This window comes from Cervus canadensis, chromosome 5 (genome assembly GCF_019320065.1).
Source record: "Cervus canadensis isolate Bull #8, Minnesota chromosome 5, ASM1932006v1, whole genome shotgun sequence".
Lineage (NCBI taxonomy): Eukaryota > Metazoa > Chordata > Mammalia > Artiodactyla > Cervidae > Cervus > Cervus canadensis.
Genome location: NC_057390.1, coordinates 58,124,922 through 58,151,796, shown reverse-complemented (window position 1 = coordinate 58,151,796; position 26,875 = coordinate 58,124,922). Strand labels below are relative to the sequence as shown.

Sequence of the window (26,875 nt, the reverse complement as noted above, 5' to 3'; positions counted from 1 at the left end):
ATTTGTAAAAGATTTGTAACTAAATTTTATAATTATTAAGATTACCAACTTTGATAAATAATTTTTCCATTTCTGACCTCAAGACATCATTCTGATTATAAGTTTAATTTATAATTCTTTACTTCCAAAACATTTTGATGAGCTTTAATACTGGGAAATAAAATTTCTCCACTATAAACTCAAGACATATAATTAAGTTGAAAATTACAAAATTTTTTAAACTAAGAAAATAATTTTAATGACATAATCTTAATTAAATTATTCCTTCTCTATACTTGGCCAGCCACTTTTAAGGTTTTAATTAATAATTAGAGATATCAAGATTTCTTTAATTATTTTTTAAATAAGGTTTTAACAATATGGATGAGAGAAAATTTTATTTTTAGTCCCTTAAGTATTGAATAGTTTTAAAAATCTTAATCTTCTCCTAGCTCAATAATGACATTTCCCATAACTGTAACAAAAACATTTTTAAAGTTATGAATATTTAGGTAATTTTCATCATCTTACAAATTTAACTGACATTAAATTTTAAATATTTCAGCATACATTTATAGGATTTTTCATATTAAATCTGTCATTACCACATTAATATCTATCTACAAATAATTAGTCAAATTGTGGGGGAAAAAAGCTATGTGCAGTGAGTAGATTTTACACCAGCAAAACTACTTTTACTTTGGGTTTGTTTTCTCACAGGAGTAAATTTATACACAATGGTAATTTGGGAAGTTAAATTTTGATGAATTAAAAAAGTTTAATAACATCTTTCAAACTGATCAAGATTCACATTTGTATGTTCAAGGCCTAAATTAAAAAAAAAAATTTAAATCCCCCTTTAAATAGCTTCACCTAGACATAATGTCGTGTTTTTAAAGCCTGAATGTAAGTTTATGTGTTACCTGTTATACATTTTAAGAAAGGATTACTCACCTATAACAGCTAGCCAGATGCACTGACTTTGGCTTGGACAGACTACAATGTGGGTTCTGATTAATTTAAAGATTCCAGTGTACTTTTGCTACAAAAGCCATATCCTCTCACAACAAATAGGATTAAGTTTTGATGCTGCATTTGAGCCAAAGTGTTGAAATAAAGAGATTCTGTTTATGTCTATCTGCACTGAGCTGTTTCGTTAATTCAAAAAACTCTTTTTTTATATATAGGGCCAATTATTCATTCCCCGATTCAGTTTATTTGCTGAAGTTGATAATTACCTTGGAAAAAAGGCAAAGAAATACCTATAAACACTTTAATAGAAAGGACCTAAAGTTCTTGTAGTAAACCTTCAACCTTGCCACTGTAAATAAGCCTGGCACTTTGATGAAAATTAACACTAGTTTTGTAAAGAGCACATTGGGGGATTGCAGTCAAGTCTTATCTTTAGTTCCAGTCAACTAGCAATCCTGAAAGAGTTTGCATCATCATCAGAGCAGGCCATTTGATAGGATTCTACCGCTGTACCTAATCAATCTATGGAAGACTGTGGCTGTGCTGTGTAACAAAGCTAAAATAGATTTACAAATGGGGTTTTAGGGGATAAGCTCCTCCACAGGATTACATATTGATTTTAAATATAAAAAGCTTATCATATAAGCCATAACTACAAAAATAGTGAACCTATGCATAAATCCCTTTAGAAGAGCACCCACTTCAAACTCTAAGCCAAGAATAAATCAAGATGTACAAAATCCTAGAGAAGATCCATTTCTTGTGCAGAAAATGAACACACCACTTTCCAAAAGCCCACCCCAATGTGTGCAGAAATGAATTTATCTTTCCTGAGGGGGCATTAAATAATCTGGAACAAAAAAACTATAGGAAAGTATCTGAAAGATGTTTGTTAGCTTAACGGATCCTGCAACTTAGCTCAGTAGAGTGAAACTCCTGCAATGAAAACACCTCAGGGGAAAAGAAAAAGGTAAAAAAAGGCCAAAGTGATTATGGATTCTTTGGATTATCCAAAGAATGGATATATTGAATGTTATTATTATTATTATTTTGCTCTCAAACCAAGCTGTTAATATTTCTTTCATTGTGCTATGGCTATTAATATTCTGTGCTTTCTCCTGGTGAATGGTTTCACTAGCAGATTTATTTGAAAATATTTTAGTTTATTTATTATGAAAAACTTCTCATGGCTACTAAGAAGAAGAGATGGGAAAGAAAAGAGAAAGGGACTTTAAAACAAAGGAAAGCAAAACAAAACCAATTAGTGTTGCCTGTTCATGTGTTTTTCTGCGGTGATTTAATGCTCCAAGAGACTACTGAACTGCATGTGTGTCCATTCTAAGGGCTGGCTCAGAGGACACTGTCTTCAAAGAACTGATAATCATGATGACCAGAATTTCTTTAGGACAGCCCATGCCACATATTGCCCAGGCTAGTGGTGCAGGCCTTTCTCTGAGAAAGTGTCTTTATTTGTAATCAACAGGCTGTTTCTTTCCTCAAGCCTCTTTTTCCTGTCAACCAACAACAGAAACTGGCTGAGAGATTTAAGGCACAATCAGATATGGGACAATAGCATTAATTAAAAAATAAAACAAATCCTAAAAAAAGTAACAATTGCATTAAAGGTGTCTGAAAAGAAAAACATTCTTTTTTTCCCTCTTCTTCAAAAATACTTTCTACTGTTCTTTCATGTGTACAAGAGGATCAGGCAGAAAAATTTTACATTATTTAATTAAGACTGAAGGTCTACTACATAGGGATAGGTTGCCAATGAAACTGGGATGTTTTGTACGTATCATGGTCCTCCTTAAAGACGGTACTATATGGTAATAATAGTGGTTTTGGAATAGAAGCAGGATCTGCCTTAAAAGTCAACTGTATTGTATCAAGGTGCATCTTAGGGATGATTTAACTTACTATACATGAGAGAGTAAATTTTTAAAAATTGTAATATTCTGTATTGAGCATAATGAATCTATAAAGAATAAACTATAAGAGTTATACATACATTATATATACTATATACACATATATTTTATATTATACATATAAATATCATATAAATAGAATTTGCTATACCTACTTTTCAAATGACTGTTAAGCTTTCCAATCTCTTTTAAAGACTATACCATGACAACAAAAATTGTATCAAGAGGAAAAATACCATTTAGTATATTTGTGCATTTTATTTCAATGGCAAGTTTCATGGAACTTCTTAAATAATTTTGACAAATTTTATAGTCATTAGTGGCATAATCTGACAGCCACTTGAAGAAAATTAGTTATCTGAAGCCTTTTAAATAAAGTAGATCTAATTTCTAAATTAGGATATACAAATATCATAGTTATCAAATGATATTAAGAATATAAAAGTAAAAATAAAGCTTCTATAAATGTAGAAGATAGTATTTGGATAAACAGCATGTGTTTTATTTAATAACAATATTAATTAAACTATTTAAAAAATATATGGTTTCATTTGACTTTCTCTTATAAACTTAAATTTCTAGTTTCCGAACTAATTATAATTGACTTCTTATACATCAGGTACCTTATCAGGTGAAGAAAGAAATTACCATGGACAGTCAGTAGGTTAAGAGGTCAATATAGAATAGGAAAATCAATTTGCATTGATTAGACAAAAGGTCCATTTTACAGAGCCCAAAGGATTAGCTCTTAAGCAGACATCTTTGAACTATAAGACATTTTCAACTAAAAGGTATAAGGAGAACAGCATTCTAAAATACCAAAGAATTAAAAAAAATAACCATATATAATAAATGCCATACTTAAGCCAGCTGATGTTTATCGATATTATGAACCATACTTAGGATTACTATATATGTTATTCATTTAAAAGTTCATATAATGTGTGAAAGTGTTGAATTTATCTCATATGCCTGCCTGAGTCTTTGCTTGACTATTTACTTAATAAGAGTTGGAATCTCAAGAACTATAGAAGACTGGACAGTGACATATTTATATGGACATCAATTAAATATTAAGGTAAAATTTAGAATCTGAATGTGAAAAATCAAAATGATGAATCTTTCTCAAACCTCTGCAGTGGAAGCAACTTTAACTTGCACATAAAAGGAAATCATTTAACTACTTATATTTTCTATTTAATGGACTTTTAAGCTTACAATTTTATGTTTAATAGTAAACAAAATGATGATCTGAATTAGGGTCCTAAGGTTTTACATGACTATTGGTTTCTGAATCTAAGACATTTATTTGGAACTCCTGTAGGTCCCCAGTCAGACCACACCTAGTGAGACCGAAGTGTATTACACTCTTTAAATCTCTTTGACAACTGACTCTTTACACACCTCACTGGGCCATGGCGTCTCTTACCTTCAATGGCTAGCATTGCCCGCAATTCCCGATTCAGCAGCTCATACCTTCGTTCTAAATCGTGTTCTTTTTCCCTAGGCAAGTTGCAAAAGTTCATCAATATGCTAATTACTAAATCATTAAACACTTAAAAAAACCTTTAGGTTACATTGATTTTAGGACTCATAACTGACTTTTCTCTTTAACTTTAAGCTACTCAAAACAAATGATACACAAACCTAAAACCTTCCTCAGGTTGAATACTTACTACTAATGGTATTATTTTTCTCCTTCAATTTTGAGTTGCACAAAAGTATATTTTAATCTGTGGATAAGTAATCTCATTCTTCAGCGCTTCTTGTCTTAAGTGCCAGGTATAAAGTTATTTCATAAAATTATTTTTCATAACTGTCAATAAACACCTTTTTGTCTAGAACTCCATGTGAAAAGAGTACAAGAAACATGAAAGTACTAGCAGTGCAAATTTAATATAGAGACAATAAAAAAAAAAGGATTAATTAAGTTCTGCACTTCATAATTCTTCTATTACGTTAAGGCATTGCAGAAATGACAAAAATAGAGGTTTTTGCTAAAATAAAATGTAAACCTGTTTCTTCCCACACTAGGTGGCATAATATAAGAATACTGCTAGTGAGAAAAAGGGACAAGCATTAAGTCCTATGTGAACTAAATGCTAAAGACTTGAGAATGCTTACATTTGGTTTAGTCTCCATTTTACTGTAATTCTTAGAGTCATAAAAAGGTCACTTCTGTGTAAATTATTAATCTTTTACCCCAAAATTTAGGGGTAACATTATCTGTAGAATACAAAGGTACTTTTGTCCTTATTAAGAATTATTTAATTTTTAACTGAAAATTTGATGTTAAATAAACTTCAGTTTTATTTCTTTTTCTCCTTAATATAAACCAAACATCCTTTTTTGTGCACAAGTGATTTCTTAAACCCCAAAATTATTTACATGACTTGGCTTTCAGTATAATAAATACATTTTTTTCAGTATCTAATACTCTATTTTAAAATTATTACTCTTCAAATAAAAACTGGTTATATAGTATTTTAAATTTTATTTTTATATAAAATATAATCTCTAGGAAGGAAAAAAATTAAGCCTAATAAATTTGAAATCCCAAGAAAGACAATGATAGAGCTAAGTCTAAGATTCCTCAATGTTGTAGGAAAAACAAGCAGTGATAAATACTTACAGGAGAGAGAGCTGGTTCATTCTTCTTATTAAAGCATTTTTCTTATTAACTAACATAAACCACTCCTGCATCATAGCTTCCTCTTCTTCTGTGTTCCTTCCTATAATTTAAGAAGAGTTATTGTTTTTTCTATTTTACAAGCCAAATAATAGTTCAGCACAAGTCTCGTTTTTTTTTTTTTTTAACATGAAACATATTTTAGCTAACCCAATAATACAAATTAAACTGTTTACAACAGTTTATATGTAAGATTAAGGTCTGAAAAAAGGAATCAATATTTTAAAATTCATTAACCAATCTCTAAAGGAGGTATTATTCAGCATGTATATTTCAGTTCCCTGAACATATCTACAGATCATACTAATGTACATTAAAAAAAAAAAAAAAAGTGTTCCAACTTTTAAATCCTTCCCAGAGGGTGACTTTATTATATTTCAATGAGGAACTCATGAAGCTAACAGACATATGGTCATGATAAAAATAAATAAATTAATTAAAAAACACATTAAAAATCATTATGAGAATTACAAGACTAGCAGGAAGATCAGAGAAGTCAAGAGATTTTGTGAGAGCTTCCGCCTGTAATGACCTGCTTTTTTTCTTATTTTCCTCCCCGAAAGTAAACTAAAGATATACACATGCATATACATTTCCAGAACTCATCATCCCTAATAGGGTAAACACTTACAAATTGTTTTAAATATATTGTAAATGGCCAAGCTACAAAAATACTTACATCTATCTGTGAAAAAAGAACATAGTAATCTTCAGTAAATGAGAAAACATGTGAGCAGAGAGATGATTTTAAATGTCAGGTTATAAATTTACTGATTATGCATTTAAAATTCATTTTCCCAAATATCCATTCCATCATCTATACTACTCCTCCCCTCAAAAGGATTATAATATATAGCGTATATTTGGTATTATTCATATATAAGCAGGCCACAATCATACTTGAGAAAAATATTAATACCCCACCTTCTTCCTTCAAACTGCCTTCAAATTGTATCCAGTCAAATTTATAATTATTTGACTTTGTTTTCTTCTGAATTTCATCCATGATTGGTTTATTGTTTTGCTAGGCCATTATTTAATACTTCAGTCCAACTTCTAGCTACATTCATAGGGTTAACTTAAATATCTAACAAAAAAAATTAAATATCCCAGGCTAAGACTAAATATCCTAGTCAATTTCCTAAGTTTTATTCTTCTTCTTTAGATATTTTCTTTTAACTTTCAAACACGCTACCAGTCCATTAAAAAATATTCAAGCAATACAGAGACATAATTGAGTTAAAAGTCAAGTCCTCTTTCACCAACCCCACCCTCTCTGATTTGCCTATCTACCTCCCTTCTCCAGAAGTACTATTACAGTTTAGTATATCTTCTTCCAGACCACATAGGTAGCTATGTCTAACACACACACAGGTATATACCTTGTCTGGACACATACAGGTTTTTTTTCTTTAACATAAGGGCCCTTGATTTGTTGTTGCTATGCTGTTCAAAAATCTACTTCATTCTTGTAATAACTTGCATAAATTATGGATGTGACATAATTAACTATTTCCACATTAATAGATATTTGAAGAAAGTTTTAGAATGAAAATAGGATATAAAGAGCTGATCTGTGTGCAAGATTAAACATGTATTTCACAGCATCCCTATAAATCAGATGTCTGTATTTCATCATTAGGGAAAAGAGAGATATGTGCTTTCATTAAATTAAAGTCCGTTAAACTGTATGATATGATGCAGACCTGGGATAGATTCTTTTAGAGTATGAACAAAAGTCTTTATTGTTTTACAGCATTTTTAATCTCTCTTTTAGGGTAACTGGTTTTGTATTCACTTTGGACCATGTGATGTCTTGACACTGGTCATGTGATATAGGCTGCGATAGGCACAAATCCCTGGGTAGCAACAAAAGAAGAAAGAGTAAAAAGAAAAAGCTGAGAAAAAGCTTGCAATTTGGAAAAAGGCCAATTGTACCCTGGTGAAGGCCTTTTTGATCAGTGAAATGACACATGTGTGCAATATTAATAGGTGCCGTTTTTATGATATTTTGTTTTCTGATTAAAATTCTGAGGTTTCTGATTAAAATCACTGAGGTTTCATAACCTCAGTGATTTCTAAAAATATACACATATTAAAACTTTGTTTTGAATTTAACTGTAATTCAGGCTTTCAGGCATTAATACTAGAAGCATCTAGCCTACTCTTAAATTAGCATCATTTTCTTCAATGGAAGACTGCTTCCTTGAGAACAACAATATTGATGTGGTACTACTGTGTTATTCTCAGCTTAACTCATGCCTATGATTTCTAGATAAGAATAAAAGATGCATCTTCCCTAATTATTAGGAAATGAGGAGAGTCTCATGTTTAAAAAGGGAATAAGCCAAACAATAAGACATATTTAAAGATATACTATTCAGTGCTACCTAGATTACATAAATTAACTGAAAAACATATTTGAGGTTAAATCATCACTAACACCTTATCTGAGATAGTACACAATGATGGAAATCTATACTTAGCCTACTAATAAAAAAATTAAATTTTCTTCTAATACATCATTATACTATTGTTTTTAGGGATTTAAAATTTTTTAAATTTAAAAAGCTTTTAAAAGCCAGTAAGTTGAACCATTACAAATTAATCCTGACTTTAATAACTGGTTAAAGACCCCTTTAGCTTTATAAGTAACAAAAAATATTAAAGCCTGTGATCACAGTGAGCTTTTCTCATTTCTCCTCCAACCATTTGTTATTTAATCCAATACTAGTAATCCAATTTGTCCATCAGACTTTTAAAGGGCAGAATGCAACTTCCTCAGCTTAGACACTTTTCAAAGTACAATATATTTTTCAAATGAATGCTGGATGTTTCATTTTTCCCAACTGTTCCTAGCTCTAATGCATGAGGAAAAAAAAGAACAAGATGAACATTGTTCATACTGATTAAGTAAGAGCTCATTAAAGAGCTGTCAGTGCGGTACTTTGAATATGCATGAAGCATATAATCAGATCTAGTACCGTCACTAGAGGAGAATACGGTAAGTACAAAGGATTGATTTAATTACTTAGAGTGGGCTGTGGTGGTAAAGCAGTCTTGTTAGTGCAAAAAGAAAAAGAGGTTGTATTCTGGCACTGTTAGAAAAAAGGCAGTTTTAGCTTCTGCCACAATACATAATCTCAGAATAAAGCACTTTACATTGTAGCTTAAAATGAAGATTGTCATTATTTTATAAAATGGTCATAAATCATTTTATCTTGTTTAAACTCACCCAGTTAATTATCTTGCTTTCAAAATTATCTTTAATTTGTAATCACAACTACATTTTTATCACCTTAGAGTCAAAGCTGAAATTTAAATATTTTTTTCAGTTTCATGAACTGAAAAATTCAAGACCTATACTACTGAAGACCATTTTGAAACTAAAAAAATGACAAAATCCTACAGTTCAGTACACAGTTACTAAAATGTGAAAGCACGGCTGGGTTGTTATACTATATTTTAAAGCAGAGTGCCTCATGTGTATTATAAATATACTATCAATAAAATATCACCTTAACATTTTAAAGTATTGACTAATTAATACAGTCTCTGGTAATTTTTTTCTTCTTTATTTCCTTAAAGAATTCTGGTTTTTATTCTGCCTCCTGGAATGTAACATCTTTCTAACATCACAATCTCTTATTGTCAGTTTTCTCTTTTTAATTATGATAGCCAGAGTATGATTTATAAAAATTACTAAATAATGAAGCATAATAATAATAGTAGGAAAAGTCACATGGAAATATGACTTCAAATAATTCTTCCTATCACATAGTTAACAAAACCTACTTAATACAAAGCAGAATAATACAGCACTACATGTAGTACAAATACTTAATAAAAATAAATGTTAGTTAATATCTGCCTTTATATTCCATCTTCTCCTTCCCAAAATGATTAAAAGATTTAATTCCACTTAAAAATTCATTCCTTCACCCAGGAATGTGTATATAGTTCTCATTTGCTTTTTCAAAAGCAGCATTTTCAATGTAAATTTTAAAGTGAACAAAAGGAAAATGATGGTAAAACCTTAAAATTATGAATTATATTTTTAAAACTATCTACTAGTTAACCTTTCCTAATTAATCTTTCACCATAAGCTTATTATCCATTTAGAAAGATATGTTTTTGAACAATGAATTCTTATATAAATGCAAAACAAGGAACACAATTTTAACTGAACAGAAAATTAATTCAACAGAAGATGAAAACACAAAGATGAAGGTGCTGTTGAACATACATACAAATTCAAGATTTTCTACCATGAAAACATTAAAGAATGCTGAAATCTTGCCATAGCTCCATAGTGGAGATGGCTGACTAGTGATCACATATGGCTCTTAAAGGACACAACGTAGCAAAGCCAAATCAACATTAAAAACAAAAAAGTTGCCATTACTAATTGTCCCTATGTTATGATTACCTGAGTATGATGACCTCTAAAACATTTAATATATTACAACAGAGATACACATGAATGTGTCCAACTAACTGGTACCAGAGAAACACTTTAATAACAAAGGAGATAAAGTCTGGTAGATTTACTTCATCAATGAGAAAGATTAATTTACTGCAGTTATATAGGGACATGGACACAAGAGCTCCAAAGCCAATATTACTATAGGACTCCAGTGCCCTAGTTTAGAAAATATTTTAAACTTAGGAAATAGAGCTTTATTATGAAAACAAATTTTACTATGTAAGCAACCAGTTGATAAATGTTTCCACACTAAGAATATCCTCAAACAGCAATCAACATAAATGAATAACCATAATCCTTACCGATGTCTTCGGCAGCAATTGTCTTAAAACATTTTGCTCAGCTTGATATATTTGTTATAGTATTAATAATATAAACTTTGGTGAAAATTCTGTCTCCTTTTGTTGAAGTAAAATAAAAACTAATACATTCTCTCAAACACACCTTTGATTTGTTCATTTGATAAAATGAAGTGTGGAGAGATTCACGGCAATATCTCTCTACAGATAAATTTGACAGACTTCTATGCACATACCTATGCAGGAGGAGGTATAGACAAGTTCACCGAATCTCCTCCATCATAGACTTACACAAAAGAAAAAGCTACTTCTAAAGTCCAGAAATTAATAACAATCTTCTTATGCCAAGTTCTTGGTAGTGTCTGAATAGCCTTGCTATGCCAAAAATCAGTGCTCAATTTCTCAAAAGGTAAATTAAGCACACACTTAAGATAGTAAAAAAGATAAACTAAAAAGCATGAAAATAATCATCATGGGAAAAATTAATAATTGATTAAATTATATTTATTTACAGTTTAGTATTTTTTTTTTAAATTACATGTAGGATGGAGTTGCTTCCATAACTTCAGTGCTAAGAGCCTTTAAAAGTATTAGCATGACCTACATTTCAGATGAAGCATGACTATCTTGACTATTAACAAATACGCAGTAGGCAAAATTCAAAACACTTCCCTGGTGGCTCAGATGGTAAAGACTCTGCCTGAAATGTGAGGAAATCTGCAATACAGGTTCGATCCCTGGGTTGGGAAGATCCCCTGGAGGAGGAAATGGCAACCCACTCCAGTATTCTTGCCAGGAGAATTTCATGGACAGAGGAGCCTGGCAGGCTAAAGTCCACGAGGTTGCAAAGAGTTGGACACAAATGACTGAGTGACTAACACTTTCACTTTCAAAACACTCAAAACAGAGCTCGGAAACTATATTTTTCAATGTGCATTTAACATATTCTGTAAAATCAGAAAAAATACAGTGAGTCACTTTTATACACATCATTCAACCAAATAGACTAGTGTCTACTTAGAGGATCAACTGGGCATCCTCCAATAAGAGGAAAACTTAAATTGTGAGCCACACTTACAGAAAGATAGCTTCCCCTGCTATACCTCCCCTCTCTGGAAGCCCCAACCTTTGTTTGGTCTGCACCTGGCAGTCTCTTTACCTCCTCCCTCTCCTAGAGCCTTCATGCAGTCATGTCATGAAAATGACTTAAAGGGTGGTCCTAGAAGTGACAGAGATATTAATGTTAAAGATGAGCATGAAGAGTAAAATAAAATTATTTCTGGAAAAGTGGAAGTGAAAGAAACAACACTTCAAGTTTTTCATTAAAAAACTGTTTTTTAAATTTTTATCATTTGGCTGCACTGCTTGGCAAGTGGGATCCCAGTTCCTCAATCAGGGATCAAACCTGCACCCCCTGCACTGGAAGTGCAGATTCTTAACTACTGGACCACCAGGGAAGTTCCGAAATTATTTCTAGATTTAGGCATTTTAAGATGTGATTTTACATACATATGTAGGGGCTTCCTTGGTAGCTCAGCGGTAAAGAATCTGCCTGCCAATGCAGGAGACACAAGTTCCATCCCTGATCCGGGAAGACCCCACATACTGCAGAGCAGCTAAGCCCATGTGCCACAACTACTGAACCTATGCTGTAGAGACTGGGAACCACAACAGCTGAGCCCATGTGTTCCAGTTACTGAAGTGTGTGCACCGTAGAGCCCATGTTCCACAAGAAGAGGAACCACCGCAATAAGAAACCCCTGCACCGCAACGAGAGAGTAGCTTCTGCTTGCCGCAATAGAGAAGAGCTCATGCAGCAACAAAGACCCAGCACAGCCATAAATAAATGAGTTATACAAAACAGATATGCACAGATAGCTAGATGTTATAAGAGATATTACTAAAGTTTTATATATTCAAGTAAGTCAAAATCTCTGGGGGAGACCTTCTCACTGGGAGGTTCATCTTTTTTAAGGTTATTTGGACATGTAGTTTTTTATGGAGTGTCATGGGAACTCAATCCATGATTTAACAACTTTATGGAAAAGCACTTGACTCATTAATAAAGATGAACTTTATTAATAGAATAAAGACCTCTTATAAATTGTAGACTACCTTTATGAATGCTTACTTACCTTAATCCTGAGAAACTCCTGTGGATAAGAATATAAATTCTGGTAGGGCTAAGTATACTTTATAAATGTATACCATCTATAGTTTCTGTGGCTGGTTAGGTCTGTCATTCTGAATAAGATGCAAAGAAGATAAACATTGAATTTGTATCCCAAGTGGCTTTTCTTCCAGTTCAGTTAAAAAAAAAATGACTTGGAGTCCCTTGATCTTAGACTAATTAATCTCTCCAGACCTCAGTCTCCCTCTCTATAAGCATAATCACATTACTTACCTCATGGGTGATGGAAGAATTAAATGAGAAAAATCCATGTGAAGTCCTTAGCACAGTGCCCAAGACTAAAAACGCTAGCTGTGATAACGATGAGGAAGAGGATAATGGCGAGGCAGCACTGAGCTGAGAACTGGAGATAGAAAGATGACCAAAGTATGGTGCCTGCCCTCAAAAGGGTGTGTAGTTTAGTCTGCAGACAGACACATAATCAGGGAGACCCGGAGTGAGGATGAACTTTTAAGCATCTACGTGGACACAAATTATATTTTAAATATTCATAAGTCATAAGAAAGTCCATAGTTAATATAATTAGTATGTCATTGGTCATAAGTGAGATAGGTGAAAAATGTGAGTGAATCAATACAAACTCATCTCTGCAGCTGGAAAACAAAAGTGAATGCCCTTTTCGGTCTGCAGTGTTACAGCTGCATACAAGACTGTCATAGCTATGGTGATACAGTAGTGTGGCTATGCTCCAGGTAATGACAGTTTAGTTATTTGCAATGGATTTTAGAGATTCAAGAACAAAGTAGATCATGAAATGCTACTTAATAACCAAAAGTGAAAGAGGTTAAGTTTTAAGATTGAAAATTACAGACTAATAGGATACACCTAAAAGTTTACTAGTTATTAAAATAAAGGACAAAATGACAATTTGAAGTACAAATTAATATAAATTTAATAAAAGAAATCCCTTAACAAGAAAAACCAAATGTTTGTAGAGCAAAAAGTCTTCAGAGACAGTAAGTTTTCACCATTTTTATAGGAAGAGATTTTGATTTTAAAAACACAGCATTGTTAAATCAGCTTATGAAATTGGCAATATCAATAAAAAAGATGATTTACGAAATGCCAGGTAAGAATGAGATTTGATTCTGTTGAAAGTGTGGAAAATATATTCAATTTTTAAAATATAGAAGGACAAATCAGGTAGATATGCTCCAAATAGCTTCTAATAAATTGTTTCTCTCAAGATTATGCAGCCAATCAGCTGCTCTTTTAGGTAACCCCATGTTGCTTAGTCCTGAAATGTTCTTAAAAAAATCATAGCAGGGTCATCAGAGCCCCCAGTTTCCAGTAAGGGATGATGAGTTCAACCTCTAACACGATACATGCACAGTAACTTCTCTACACCTTGTTTGATCATGCTTGGGTTCAGGTAACCAGGCAACACTGGGATATATCTTTCCTTATGGATCTTCTTAGAAACCTTTATTCAGTGAGGGAGAGCTAAAGGGAATTAGGCCTATCCCCTCCTAGCCTACGTCCACATTTATTCTGTAAACAGAGATGCCTAATGAAAACAGGACACTGCAGAGCCATCTCCAGCAGTCTTTTAACCTGCACAGGGGTTCGACAATTACATGACACTTCAAGTCAAATGTAACAAATGGTGTTTTTTCAACACCAGACCAGGTGAATAGTTTGAGTTTCAGCATTATACTACCTCATCCAATGCCCTGCAGCCTTCCCAGTGGAGCCATTCTCTTCACAAAGACTGAGACATGAAAGACTTGTGTCCACAGTGCTGCTTCCTAAAGCCTTGGAAAAAAAAGTGTCTCAAGGATGCTCTATGTCATGTAACTCCCTCACCAGATGGCTGACAACCAATAACTGTCTCATAGGCTGGGGATAATAATCATGATGATGATTATGATAATAGCATCAAATATTTAATGAGGTTATATTAATATAACTTACCTAAAGTAATAGAGCTAGTTAGTGGAGGAACTTAGGCCTCAAATCCAGGCAGTCTGTTTTGTGAACAGTGGTTCTCAGCCACTCTACTTGACACTCATAGGTAAACAGTCTAATCAGAATAGGCCTTTTATTTAGAATTCAGGCCAACTGTGACAAGTCTTCAGAATGACTCTGATATGCAAAGCAGAAAAAACAAAACACCCAAACAAAAAGCAAACCTTTAAACCTCTGACAAACAAACAAGTTCACCCATTAGTAGAGCGTATTTTGTTCATTCTTCCTGTGTAGGTCACGGAGACTTAACAATGACCTCAGAGCAGTCATCGAGGAGTGTCAAGGGGATTCAGCTTTTCGTCCTATGCAGATATGTCCAGAAGATCCCTGAATTATAGGTTAGTACATGATGTCTTCAAGAAACAGGGGCTCCCTGGGATAGACCCATGTACCTTCTTGGGCAACTACAAACTACTCTGATTCCATTTGAGCCTTTGAGACGTCCTTCAATGAAAATGGCCAGACAAGAATACTCTGCCTACCACTAGATTATCAGGGTGCATTCAAGTTCCAGCTCTGCTCTTTGAGAGCTGTGGCAATTTGGATAAATTACTTAAGATCCCTATGCCTCAGTTTCTTCATTTGCAAAGTGGAGATAATAAATCTACTTCACAGGATTTTGTTAAGATTAAGTGAGTTAATAAATATAAAGTACTTAGAATAGTGCCTGGCCTACAATAAATGCTATATATAATAGTATAATGGTGGTTGCTATACTCTCTCTCTCTCTCTCTCTACACACACACACACACACAACAGTAGGGATCCACATTCTTCAAGCTTCAGGATCCTCCCTGACTATCTGACATACCTACGATTATTGACTGGAGTAAGGCATGGTGATTCTTCCTGGCAAAGTCTCACAGTTTTTCTGACTGCCTGTGCAATCAGATAGGCCTACTCACAGACGTAAACATACTGGGGAAATTGGTGCAAGTCTTAAGATGTTCCATTGAGCGTGACATGTCTAATGTCTTTAGGAATCTATTTTACTGGACCAATCAACCAAACTGCATTCTATCATCATTCCGTATTTTTCATTCCCCTTAAGTATGGAAGCCTAGCAACTACCCATTATTCATTTTTTTGTTCTTAAAAGAGCTACACCAATGCAAATTCTCCAGGAAACAGTCCCCTTTCCAAGGTTATACATGCTCTGTTAAGTCTATCCCAAAAGTTCTCTTGCTAATAGCAGTTCCTTCAGTCAGAAATTCAGAGAAAATAAAAATCTAACATGTGACTCAGAATCTCTAGACTTACCAAAGATAAAATTATTTTCAGATTTCTCAACTTAATTTTAAGGACACGTTCCATTTACTCTTTATCATGATACACATTTTAAAATATCCTTCATTTATTTTTGGGCTGTGTCACATGGCTTGTGGGATGTTAGCTCCCCAACCGGGGATTGAACCTGGGCTCTTAGCAGTGAGAGCACAGAGTCCTAACCACTGGTCTGCCAGGGAACTCCCCAGATACCCACCAGACTGAAGAACATCATGTTCCCCAATACTCCCTCTCAGATTCTGGCATAAATCTCACATGACATTTATATAAATATATGTGAATCTTGCTCTAGCAGCCACCTGTATGTCCTTCTGCTGTGTTGCACATCCTCTCTCTTTGCTTCAAAGCTGTGCTGTGTGCTGAGTCGCTCAGTCGTTTCTGACTCTTTGCGACCCCATGGACTGTATGTAGCCCGCGAGGCTCCTCTGTCCATGGGGATTTTCCAGGCAAGAATTCTGAAGTGGGTTGCCATGCCATCCACCATCGTATCCTTCCAACCCAGGGATTGAACCCACATCTCCCTCATTGCACGCAGATTCTTTACTGTCTGAGCCATCAGGGAAGCCCAAGAATACTGAAGTGGGTAGCCTATCCCTTCTCCAGGGGATTTTTCTTAACCTAGGAATCGAACCGGGGTCTCCTGCATTGCAGGTGGCTTCTTTACCAGCTGAGCAACCAGGGAAGCTAAGCTCACTTAGAAAAGGTCAGACCAATCACATCAAAAACACAATCTACATTCCCACCCAAAGCCATGGTCAATTCCAAATCTATTTAGTTCTTATGATGTGCCTGTTAATATTATTTATTTCAAAATTTAGCAAAACTGCTACTTAGTCTACACTGACAATTTTGCAATGTTCAGTATAATTTCCTTTAAACTTTTACTTAGATTCAAAATAAGCAGTATTTTAAAAATAAATAGTATTAAAAGTTTTAAATTTGGGGCTCCCTTTTATTTTATCCTCATGAGAAATTAAAATTTTTATGACTATTTTGATTATTTATGTGGTAGGTTATTCTTATCTCCCAAATAAAAAACTATTTCTATTTTTTAAAATCAATGAAATTTAGAAAAACTTAACTTTTTAATTAAAAAGTATCAGCATAAGTAATGTCCTTGACTTACATTTTTAACTTTCCTTGAAGAACTAGAGTCTTTAAGAGCATAACAAATACAGTGATGACCAAGGCCAGCTCAGAAGTGTCTAATGGAGGATAATATGCTGGTGGGGAAGAAATGTTGGCACTTTACTCAGTTCCTAGCTTTGGCCACCAAGTGGTGCTATTAATTCAGAGTGAGCAGGCACTGGGGGAGTGGGGTTGGGTGACTTTGGGTGGGTAAAGTATATAACCAGTCAGTAAATGCAGAGGACACTCACAAGTTGGATCTTCATAACTCTGTGTACTGTGAATTCACCTTATCATCTCCCACTCAGTGTCATCAGCATAAAAACAAAGGGGAAAACTAATTCATATACTCTTATTTTGATGGTAATATCTATTGTCCTTTGTCAGAAAAATAACTGTTTATATATACATATGTGTACCAAACTTTATCCTTTCAGGTTATGAAGCTATAAAAATAACTATACAATTTTGGTTAATCTTCCTCTTTCTACAACATTCATCCAAATCCCCCTGCATTAAAACAAAAACAGAAAACCTTTACAGAAAAAAAAAACTATTCAGTAATAAGCATTACAAATTAATCAGTAATATGAAGCATTTTAAAATATCTAATTTAATTTTAAAAACAGATATCAGCTCAATGGTTTTTCCTTAATTTCTATTATAAGCTTTTCCTGAGGAAATAGTTCCTCTGAGTGGATGAATGCCTTTCACATTCCAGCTTAGAAGTGACATGTGGGAACAGGGAACAGATGCAATGACTATATGTTTAGTTTTCTTATGTGATGTACCTAGAGGCCTATGAAGAATGTTAAAAGCATAACTAAAAGCTAAATAATAATAATTTACAATCCACTGCCAGAAGAACTGGCAATGTCTCTACTACGGAATGAACAATGATTTAAAAGCAGAACTCTGGGAAGTCTGCACAACAATAAAAGTTAGGTTCACTGCTATTCAATTAGATAGTTCTATCTCAAAGATGAGGAGACTTAATAAGAAACAGTATGTATCTAGTTGTCTCTGGACATGAACATCTATATTTTTTGAGAAAAATGTTTCCATCTGGAAAGGTGAGGATAATGGTGTTGGAATAGAGCTTATATCCTTCAATAAACTACCTTGATTTTGACTCTGGAGTAGGGAGGCAATTCACATATGCTTACCCATTTCTGATGTCATTCTTTGTTAAATCAAATTATGAAATTTTGGTTAAACTTCTTAGGATAGCATCAAGATGAAACAGGAGAGCCGAACATGCATTTACAAAGTTGGTTCTTACATGGATGTCCTAAAACAAATTTCTCAAATACAACACTTAGGTTGTTTATTTCTGTATGTACTTCACAAAACTATATAACTAGTATATCAATTCAGTGAAATTTATATGGGTTAAGGGAATAGCAAAATTCCTAAGGCTCTCTCCTAGTTATTTATTTAGTTGTGAAAATGTTCACGGAAACTTTATCAGTTAGTTTTTATATATAAGACAAGGATTAAAAACAACAACAAAAAAAGAAAAAAACCCAACAACTTTCCATTCTTATGCCAAATTGCTAAACCAGTTCTTCAGGCATTTCTTGGGAGAAAGAACATGCACATGCATGCATAAGTGTGTGTTTTGAGGGAAGAAAAGAGTTAGAATGAGGGACAAGCAGATTACTTAAAAGCAAAGGAAAATTTTAAAGTAAAGGTAGAAACAATAATAAATAACAAAACCATGACTGATGGCAGCAGCTACTTTCATATTGAGTGCTAACCCTCTGCCAGGCTCTGTGCTAAGGACTCTTCTGTAAATTTTATCTACATCTGTAGTAATGTATTTTAGACTCCCAATAACCTTCTAAAATAGGTTTCATTGGTCTTTAAAAAAAAAAATTAACAGAAGAAATATGGCCTCAGAGAGGATAAGTAACTTGTCCAACACCACCCAGATCCTAGCTGGCATCTTGCTGGTTTTCATGTCTGTGCTCTGAAATCCCTATGTTGTTGTGTTACTTCCTTTAGCACTTGTAACACTGTGAGCTTAGCACATCTTAGCCCCTTGTTTCTCAAAATGTGCTCTGCAGATCACCTGTATTAGAATTCCTGGAATAGGGGCTCCACCACAGATCCCCTGAAACAGAATTGGTTAGGCAGGGCCTGGGCTCTGTAGTTTACACAAACTCCTCAGGTGTTTTTCTAAATGCAGATAAAAGTTTGAGAACCACCATCTTAGTCCTTTCAAAAATAAGGCACTGAGTCGTTTTTTTAAAAGAAATGATGATATTCCATGTATAAGATGTTATTTTAGCATTGGCATGACATTACACAAATTTAATTTCGCATTCAGAAAAAAAACATGTTGCTGCCAAATCAGTTCAAATGCCTAAATTTTGTTTCATAGATAGTTGCTGAGAAAAACACATTTTCCTGGAATTTCTACTTTTTAAGTGTTAAAAAATTTTATTGCAGTCTAGAATAAGGATGTACCTCACTTTAGGCAATAGACATGTTCCAAATTGAAAATTATGGTGATGTGATACTTCTTTAGGTTCAAAAATTATATTTTATATTTCCAATTCAAAATTTCTAGTAGTGGAAAATACTTTCTAAATATCACTAGCAGATATTACATACATTTGTTCCTCTCGATAAATGAACAAACATGAGTCAGCAGATGAAAAAGTCACCTTCAGACTGTATATATATATATATATAGTAAAAAGCTGGGACATATAGTGCGTGCCAAGGAGAAAAGAAAAAAACGTTAGAAATGAGAACTTTAGGGGGTTCTTAACATTCTGAATTGAGATTCCTTTCTAGAAATCCTAGGATCCAGTATCTATTGCATGCACTAGAATGATTCAACCACAGTTGCGTGCTACTACTTCTAAAGATAATTTATATAGTTTCCTTCTTTAAATAATACAAATAATGAAAGCAGATAGAACCAGATATTAAAGATGTTTGGATTAGTTGAACAAAATTGTAAGAGTAAAAAAATTCTGAAAGTACAACTGTTTTAATTTTTAAGTACATAAGGAAGAAAACTGTAGAAAGAAAAGTGTTTAGGAATATTACCAATTTTTAAAATGGAAGGTATAGAAAAGTCAAGGACAAAAGCAAGGTAAGCACCTTAAAATGTAAACTTTCATTTTAAAACAAACTTTACTATTTTCTTTACACTGTATTTTATTCATGATTGATCTTTCTCAATAATCAAGGGAATATTCCAGTACACGTAATACATAATAATAAATAAAATGCATAAATGTGCAAAGAGAACAATCTCATTGTAATTATTTCATTTAGTGTTTGATGGCGATATTCTTAAAATATTAGTGCTTTTCATCTTTTGGTATTTTTTATTTCAAAGGAGACTTTGACAAACAGGTATTAAAAGAATCATATAAATAATAATAGCTGACATTTATTGAACTCTGTATATGCACCAGGCACTGTAAAAATGATTGATATAAGGTATCTAATTTAATTCTCACAGTCCTCTTGGGCTGCCACACCATATCAACTTCGGCTCAGTGTGAGAAAATTTGAACTAATTATATTCACTTCACTAACCAGGGTTTTATACTCAATGTATAGTGCCTGAGGTATAATAAGGCTCAAAAAAATATTTGTTGAATGAATGAATGAAAATCACAAGACATAAAGGTTAATAAATTTCACCCTTTATGGGAATTAAAATTAGGTTCTTTCCTCCAATTTTTATTTTTCAAGCTGTATTAAAGCCTCATTCTATTAAAGTGGGAACTGAAGTTCATAGTCACGAAGCTGGGTTCATAAGCAGGAATGAACATAGTATGGTAGAATGGGATTCTGGCTATCCTTCTCCCTGTCAGGGTCCCAGCTCACCACTGGTGGGGTTGAGCCTAATGTTTTCAGGTGAAGGTATGCTGAGGACTAAGAATGGAAGAAAATCCTCTCCTGTAGTTATGATACAGTAATGGAGGGCAGATGGACTTTGGTACCTAGTGGACAGGGTCACTGGAGAGAAGGTTCACATGGAGACTTTGAAGAACTGGGCCCTGGCTCACTGTTCTTCCACCTGGCTATGACTCTGCTAATCAAGGTTGTGACAGAATCAATTGTTTGACATGGTTTTTAATGCCTTTAGTTTTTCTGAATATTGGATTAGAAAATAATTGCATGAAACTATTATTTCTTGCAATTAGAAAGTGATTTTATATTATTTCGCATTCTTGGAGTAACTAAAATCTTGACACAGCTAAAAACACACAGACACACAAAACAGACACCACATTTACCAAAAGTATGTTAGCATTTTACTTCCAAAAAGGAATGGATTCTATCAACTCTTAAGAGTCTATCAAAGGATGTGGCTCATTGCCTTCGGAAATTGTGTTAAACAGTCACTTTGTAGAAAATTTTTAGACATAAAATGTTAATTTTTTTAACTGGCTTCTTGATTACAACACAGATTTAATGCCATAAGAATTTTCATGTATATTTTATCAACGAACAATAGCTAAGTATATACTATCTTGGAACTTTTGAGATCATTTTATTTACTTTATAGCACCAAATTCACTTAATTTGTTTTTACTTATGAAAATTCCTTTGCAGAGAAATCTTATAATCTTGTCTATTTCAGAAATCAAATGGAAACACTCTAATAAAATAAAAACTTCATTTTCTATTTCACCATGGTATGTCATATAGTAAAAAATTTCTTCAATGAGAAATCTACAGTTCTTATTTTAAGTTTTGTAAGTAAAATGCCAAAATAGATACCTCACTTAACTTAATGTCTATTTTTAATGACATGGCTTCTCTTCTTATTATAAATTATATGAAAATAGATATATTATGCTATTAAAAAACTATTTCTACATAATGGAGACATTTTATTACATGCATACTGTCTCCCATCCATACTTGTGAGAAGCACAGAAATATCATACTAGATGATAGAGGACATATAAATAGATATTTTTAAAAACTTCTAAAATTTCCATTGTAATTAGAAGATAGCTTCTATTTTTTGCCAACTTGATTATCAACTATGACTGTCCAGGTTATTTCTATTACCATAGGGTTCCTTTCTTTCCTTTTGCTGTGTGAATAAATTACAATCTCTTAAGCCATATGAACAAAATTCAGTATACAAAAATATAATTTTTCAGGATAAGAGAAAAATTTAAAGAATAGTGTATAGAAATATCAGAAATACATGTGTTAAATATTGAGAAACATTGCCAAAACATTTCTCCACACAAAACCTGAAAAGTGTTACTATATTAAACTTCCTTCCCTTTCTCTCCTGAATATTAATTAGCTGTGCAGAATCAGTTTAACTATAAGTTCAGATATCTTTACATATAAAAATATACCCAGTTTTGGTTTTCATTTCCCTTTCTAGATATGGGTATGGTAAGGGATGGAGTTGACTACTCCCAATCTCCTAGTAAGTGTACAGTGACTGCTAGAGAAAAGAGATATAGAGCTAGTAAAAAGTATGTTCCTTACAAATACATAATTTGAATATCATAAAATATGTTTTTTTAATCAAAGACAACATTTTTTACAGTATTCACTGAGGCAATCTTAACTTTATGTTGTTTTCTGTACTCCAGGCCATAAAAACTACATCATCTGCCACTTTCTAAGTCATAGAATCAAATGGTCTACATAGACCCTGTTTTAATGTTAATGAATTTATAGACATAAATAGCTAGCAACAAGGCTAGAGTGAAAAGCAGAACACTTCAAGCATTTAATACAGCTAAAGGGGCAGATTAGAGATCAATAACAAAATCACCTGGTAAAAAAGGAAAAAGGTGTTGCATTGAAAGGCTTTTTGCTTTACATGTGAAACAATACTGAGAAACCTGTATTTTAGCACTTGTACTCAACAGGCACTCCAAACTATGCAACGATGAGAACAGAAACCCATCCTTTCTAATAATCTTGTGACAAAAGCTAAAAGACATCATCCTATTAACTAGTGATCTCAACTGCTAATGCGGAGTACTTCCTGGTGCCTTTTATGTAGAATGCTGCTATTAAAAAACCACTAAACATTCACTGTGAACAACACAGAATCATTCATCTTTTATCAGCATCTCTTGTTAGAAGAGTATGAGTGGGGCTGAAGGTGTCATTGATATTATGGAGTGGAAATTAATCAGAAATTTTTCTCATATTTTCCACATCTCACTAATTTACTTTTGTACAAATTTCCTCCTGTTAAAAAGTTCATACCCAACCCCCTGTTGTACTCTTTTAAGTTAAGAATATTCAACGAGCGCGTCCACTGAAAAGCACCAGGTCCTAACACAAAAAGCATTCGAAATTCTCATTTAGTTGTCTTTATTTTGCTAGCGCCATGTGGTCCTTGAAGATGTAGAAAACACGGGAAGCCGAGTAAAGATCAGAGCAAGCTCATTAGCATTCTGACAAAATTGGAGTGGTGGAGATGTATAGTTTGCCTAGTTTGTCGTTTTGAAAGCTACCGGTGGTAAGCTTTCTATTTCATTGTGCTTTTGTCTTTTGGGGGGGTTTCAAAGCAGCAGGGTATTTGTTAGCCCTAGGTTTGTACAATGCATTGTGGGAACCTTTCCTGCACATTGAACCCTATATAGTATCATTCCAGTTTGAGTCAAAAAGTTTTTTTTCACCATTTATTAGAAAGGACATGTGTGTAAATCTTAGTGCACCCCTCAATACATTTAGCACAGCTTTGTCTTTCTCTTTTGCCTGAATCATAAAGTCCATAAAGAGTCAGAAAAAGAATCTGAATGACATAATTTTCAGTCTTCCAAAAATGTCATTCATTTCAGACCACAACATTAAAACATTAATTTCTTTTCTGCTCTTTGTCATAAACAGTTAACAAGCAACATACAGGATTGATAAAAGTGAGTTAAAACTCAAAAGCTTACCGCTTACTATAATAGACCTTAGTTATATTTTTGAAAATAAAGGAAAACAAGTAGTTTGTATTTTAGAATTTATATAAATAAAGACTACCTCTTAGAAGACTTAAATAAGTTATTACCCTAGTCATTTTATTTTCTTCATCGTCTTCTTTTTCTTTTCCTTTTTTTTTTTTTTAAACATAAGGCTCACTTTGAAGAGCTAAATGGGCTACATTAATGCTACTATTCAACATGAATGTTTCCAAGTTGCAATGAAATGGATAAAGGTCTTTGGGGATGAATTTATCTGCTAAATCCTTGTGGTTGCCCTCCTATCTTGGATGATGACCCAAAAGAATGTCAACAGCTCATTTTCCCAGAGAGCTGGAAGGATTCCCTATGTAAGCATAATCTGCACATTCTCAAAGAACTGTTTCAAACATTATATTTCACAAGCGGTTTTAAGTGATTTTCCTCTCATCTCTAGTATCCTAACAGTACTTTGGACATCAATGTCTCTGAAATGAGGACCAAAGTTTACACATGAATTCTACTTATGGCATAGAAATTTTTAGATTTATTTTCAATATAGATTTTAGAAAGTCATCTTGTAACAATAATATATTTATGGCATTAAGTGAGCTAAATGTCTAAACTGAAGATTAGTAACCAATTTTTTTCTATGATAAAAAATGTGCTTGTTTATTATTGTCATTTTGCTTAGAATCAAACCTTATTTATGAGAAGTATTCATAGTTTTTCTTTATTTCTAATTACTTAAAACCCAGGGGAAGCTAAAGAGCAATGCTGAATGCAATACAGTATATGAGTAATCTGATAAAAGTAGTTAATAGTAAGAGTATGGATCATTTCTATATGAAGCCTCTGACAGCAGCATTTCATTATATTCCATTTACAGGAAGAAACTGCTAGACTATGTGATATGTTGTTGTGGGGGGTAGATTTTATATATTAACTATTCATCTTATATTACAGAGCATGTAGTTAAAATGATACAACTTTTTCTTTCTCATTTAAGCTCTAATTTTCACTCCTTTAGGTTTTTTTAAGGCCTTCTATAATTTAAAAGTCATTCTTAAAATAAACAAAAACAGAAAAAAATTACATATAATTTTGTGATTGTAGTGAGCCTATTTACATATATATTATCATAACATGAAACTTGAGTAACTTCTAGTTTAATATTTAAGTGAATCCCAACATTAAGCTGTTCTACTGGTAGCTTTAAAACTGTTCAAAAATGAATGTTACTACAGTAATAATGACTGAATTAGTTCTATACTTTGCAATATGAATAGAGCTGCAAAAATTATTAATATTTATCTACTTCACTGCATTCTCCTACCAAACTTTCTTGAATAAAATCATTTGGACTAGCTATATCAAATTAGAGAGCAGTCAGGAGTATCTAAGTCCTGCTTTAAAACAAATATCTTAACAATTACTTAGCCATATGGAAAATAGGGTATGTTTCTCCTGAAACCATTTTGAAAATATATATTCTATCTTGAATTTAGACTTCATTAGAAACCATTTCTGACTTGTAATACCAAACTGCTGAAATACCACCTTTTAAACAACCATGAAAAAAACGTAAAAAAGCTGAGCTCTTTAAAGCTGCCAGTGAATGATTTTCTGATTTTTAAAGCATATTACGTTTGCATTTATAACATTTTCAAAAAAATGAAGTGGAGTTAGGGCATTATGAATAAACAAACGCAGCTGTATAGTTAGATACAGATACACACACGCTAGCATAGCTTTTTTTACATTATGACAAATTTGAAGCTTCTTCACAAGTGTTCACATTGTACTTGTGTTTGGGTTCCTAAGACTTAAAGGCCAGATGCTTTTCACAAATGACTAACAATTGTAGTTAGAATAAATTAATGATTGATTTTTTTAAACCTTTGATGGAATTAAGCATACTTCTTTTCTCAGTGTGCCTATGTGAATGTTTGCCCGTTAAACTTTTTTTTTTTTTTTTTTTTGACAAGTGAGGCCACCCGGGAAAACAACTGATGCAAAACCCAGGAGTAATCCCTCTGTTTAGTTCAACACTATGGTTAGCCTTAACACCACCTCTATTATCCAATGGATTTAGAGAAACTTTCATTTATTTGTTGGCCTCAGTTTTCAATTCTGTTGCCCTCTTTAAGGAAACCTAGACTTACTCCTATGTAAATACATTTGCATTCTGATACAATGAAATGTTCTAGAATTTTTGTTACTCTACCAAGCTAAATAGGGGCTGTGTACATATGTAGTTTGAAAGATAAGTAAAAAGAATCAAGATAGACTCCTTACTAAGGATTTTAAAGCACACTGCAATAAACCTATACTGTCCATGGCCCAAGAATAATGCAGTTATTTCCAACATTACTTTATAATATGCAGTTATCTATTTTAAAAAACTTAAAGCCACTGGAACCTAAGAAATGTATTGTAGTATCACAAAATCAGTGTCAATTTACTACATTAAAATGTGCTAATTTTTACTAATAGGAATCTTTAAAAATATGTATTTTTACTATAGCAAATATTTACATCTTCTAGCATTCAGAGTCTAAACTACAAAAGGTTTACTCTATATGAGTGAAGTAAGTAGAATATGACTTTTTAGGTTATTTAAGAGATTCATATAAGGCATTCATTTAAACTGCATATATATTATGGCAATCTACATTGTTTTTCTCTAAATATTTACTTAAAAATGAATTGTATAACAAATAGCATGGCTTAGGAGAAGGAAAACATGTTGGACTGAGACTCAGAAAAGAACAGCTCTTTGCCAATCTCTTAATATGGTTCTAGACTAGATGACCTTTAAGACTTCACACTTTCAAATAGTTAAAACTACGTGGCACTAATTTATACAAAACAAACTGTTATAAGTTAATATTAAGAATTTGTTCAAAAGTTGATTCTTATAACTTTCCTTATCCCACAAATGCTTCTGAAAGTGAAGAGTACAAATTGCATTATGCATGTATACATTGCATAAGACTGACATTCAGTAATAGAACTTCATAATAAAACCTCCACT

The 26,875-nt window shown here is 32.9% G+C and overlaps 1 protein-coding gene across 7 annotated transcripts in view; it reads right to left on the bottom strand.

Annotated features, from left to right (window-relative positions):
- The window catches only part of EHBP1 (EH domain binding protein 1), a 427,094-nt gene that overhangs the window by 3,306 nt on the left and 396,913 nt on the right, over window positions 1-26,875 (bottom strand). For all 7 annotated transcript variants that reach the window (XM_043468858.1, XM_043468857.1, XM_043468863.1 and 4 more), the window contains 2 exons: window positions 5,512-5,611; window positions 4,309-4,382 (listed from right to left, as the gene is read on the bottom strand). In XM_043468858.1, the coding sequence (XP_043324793.1) occupies window positions 4,309-4,382; window positions 5,512-5,611 (174 nt within the window). The remainder of the gene's footprint in view (window positions 1-4,308; window positions 4,383-5,511; window positions 5,612-26,875) is intronic.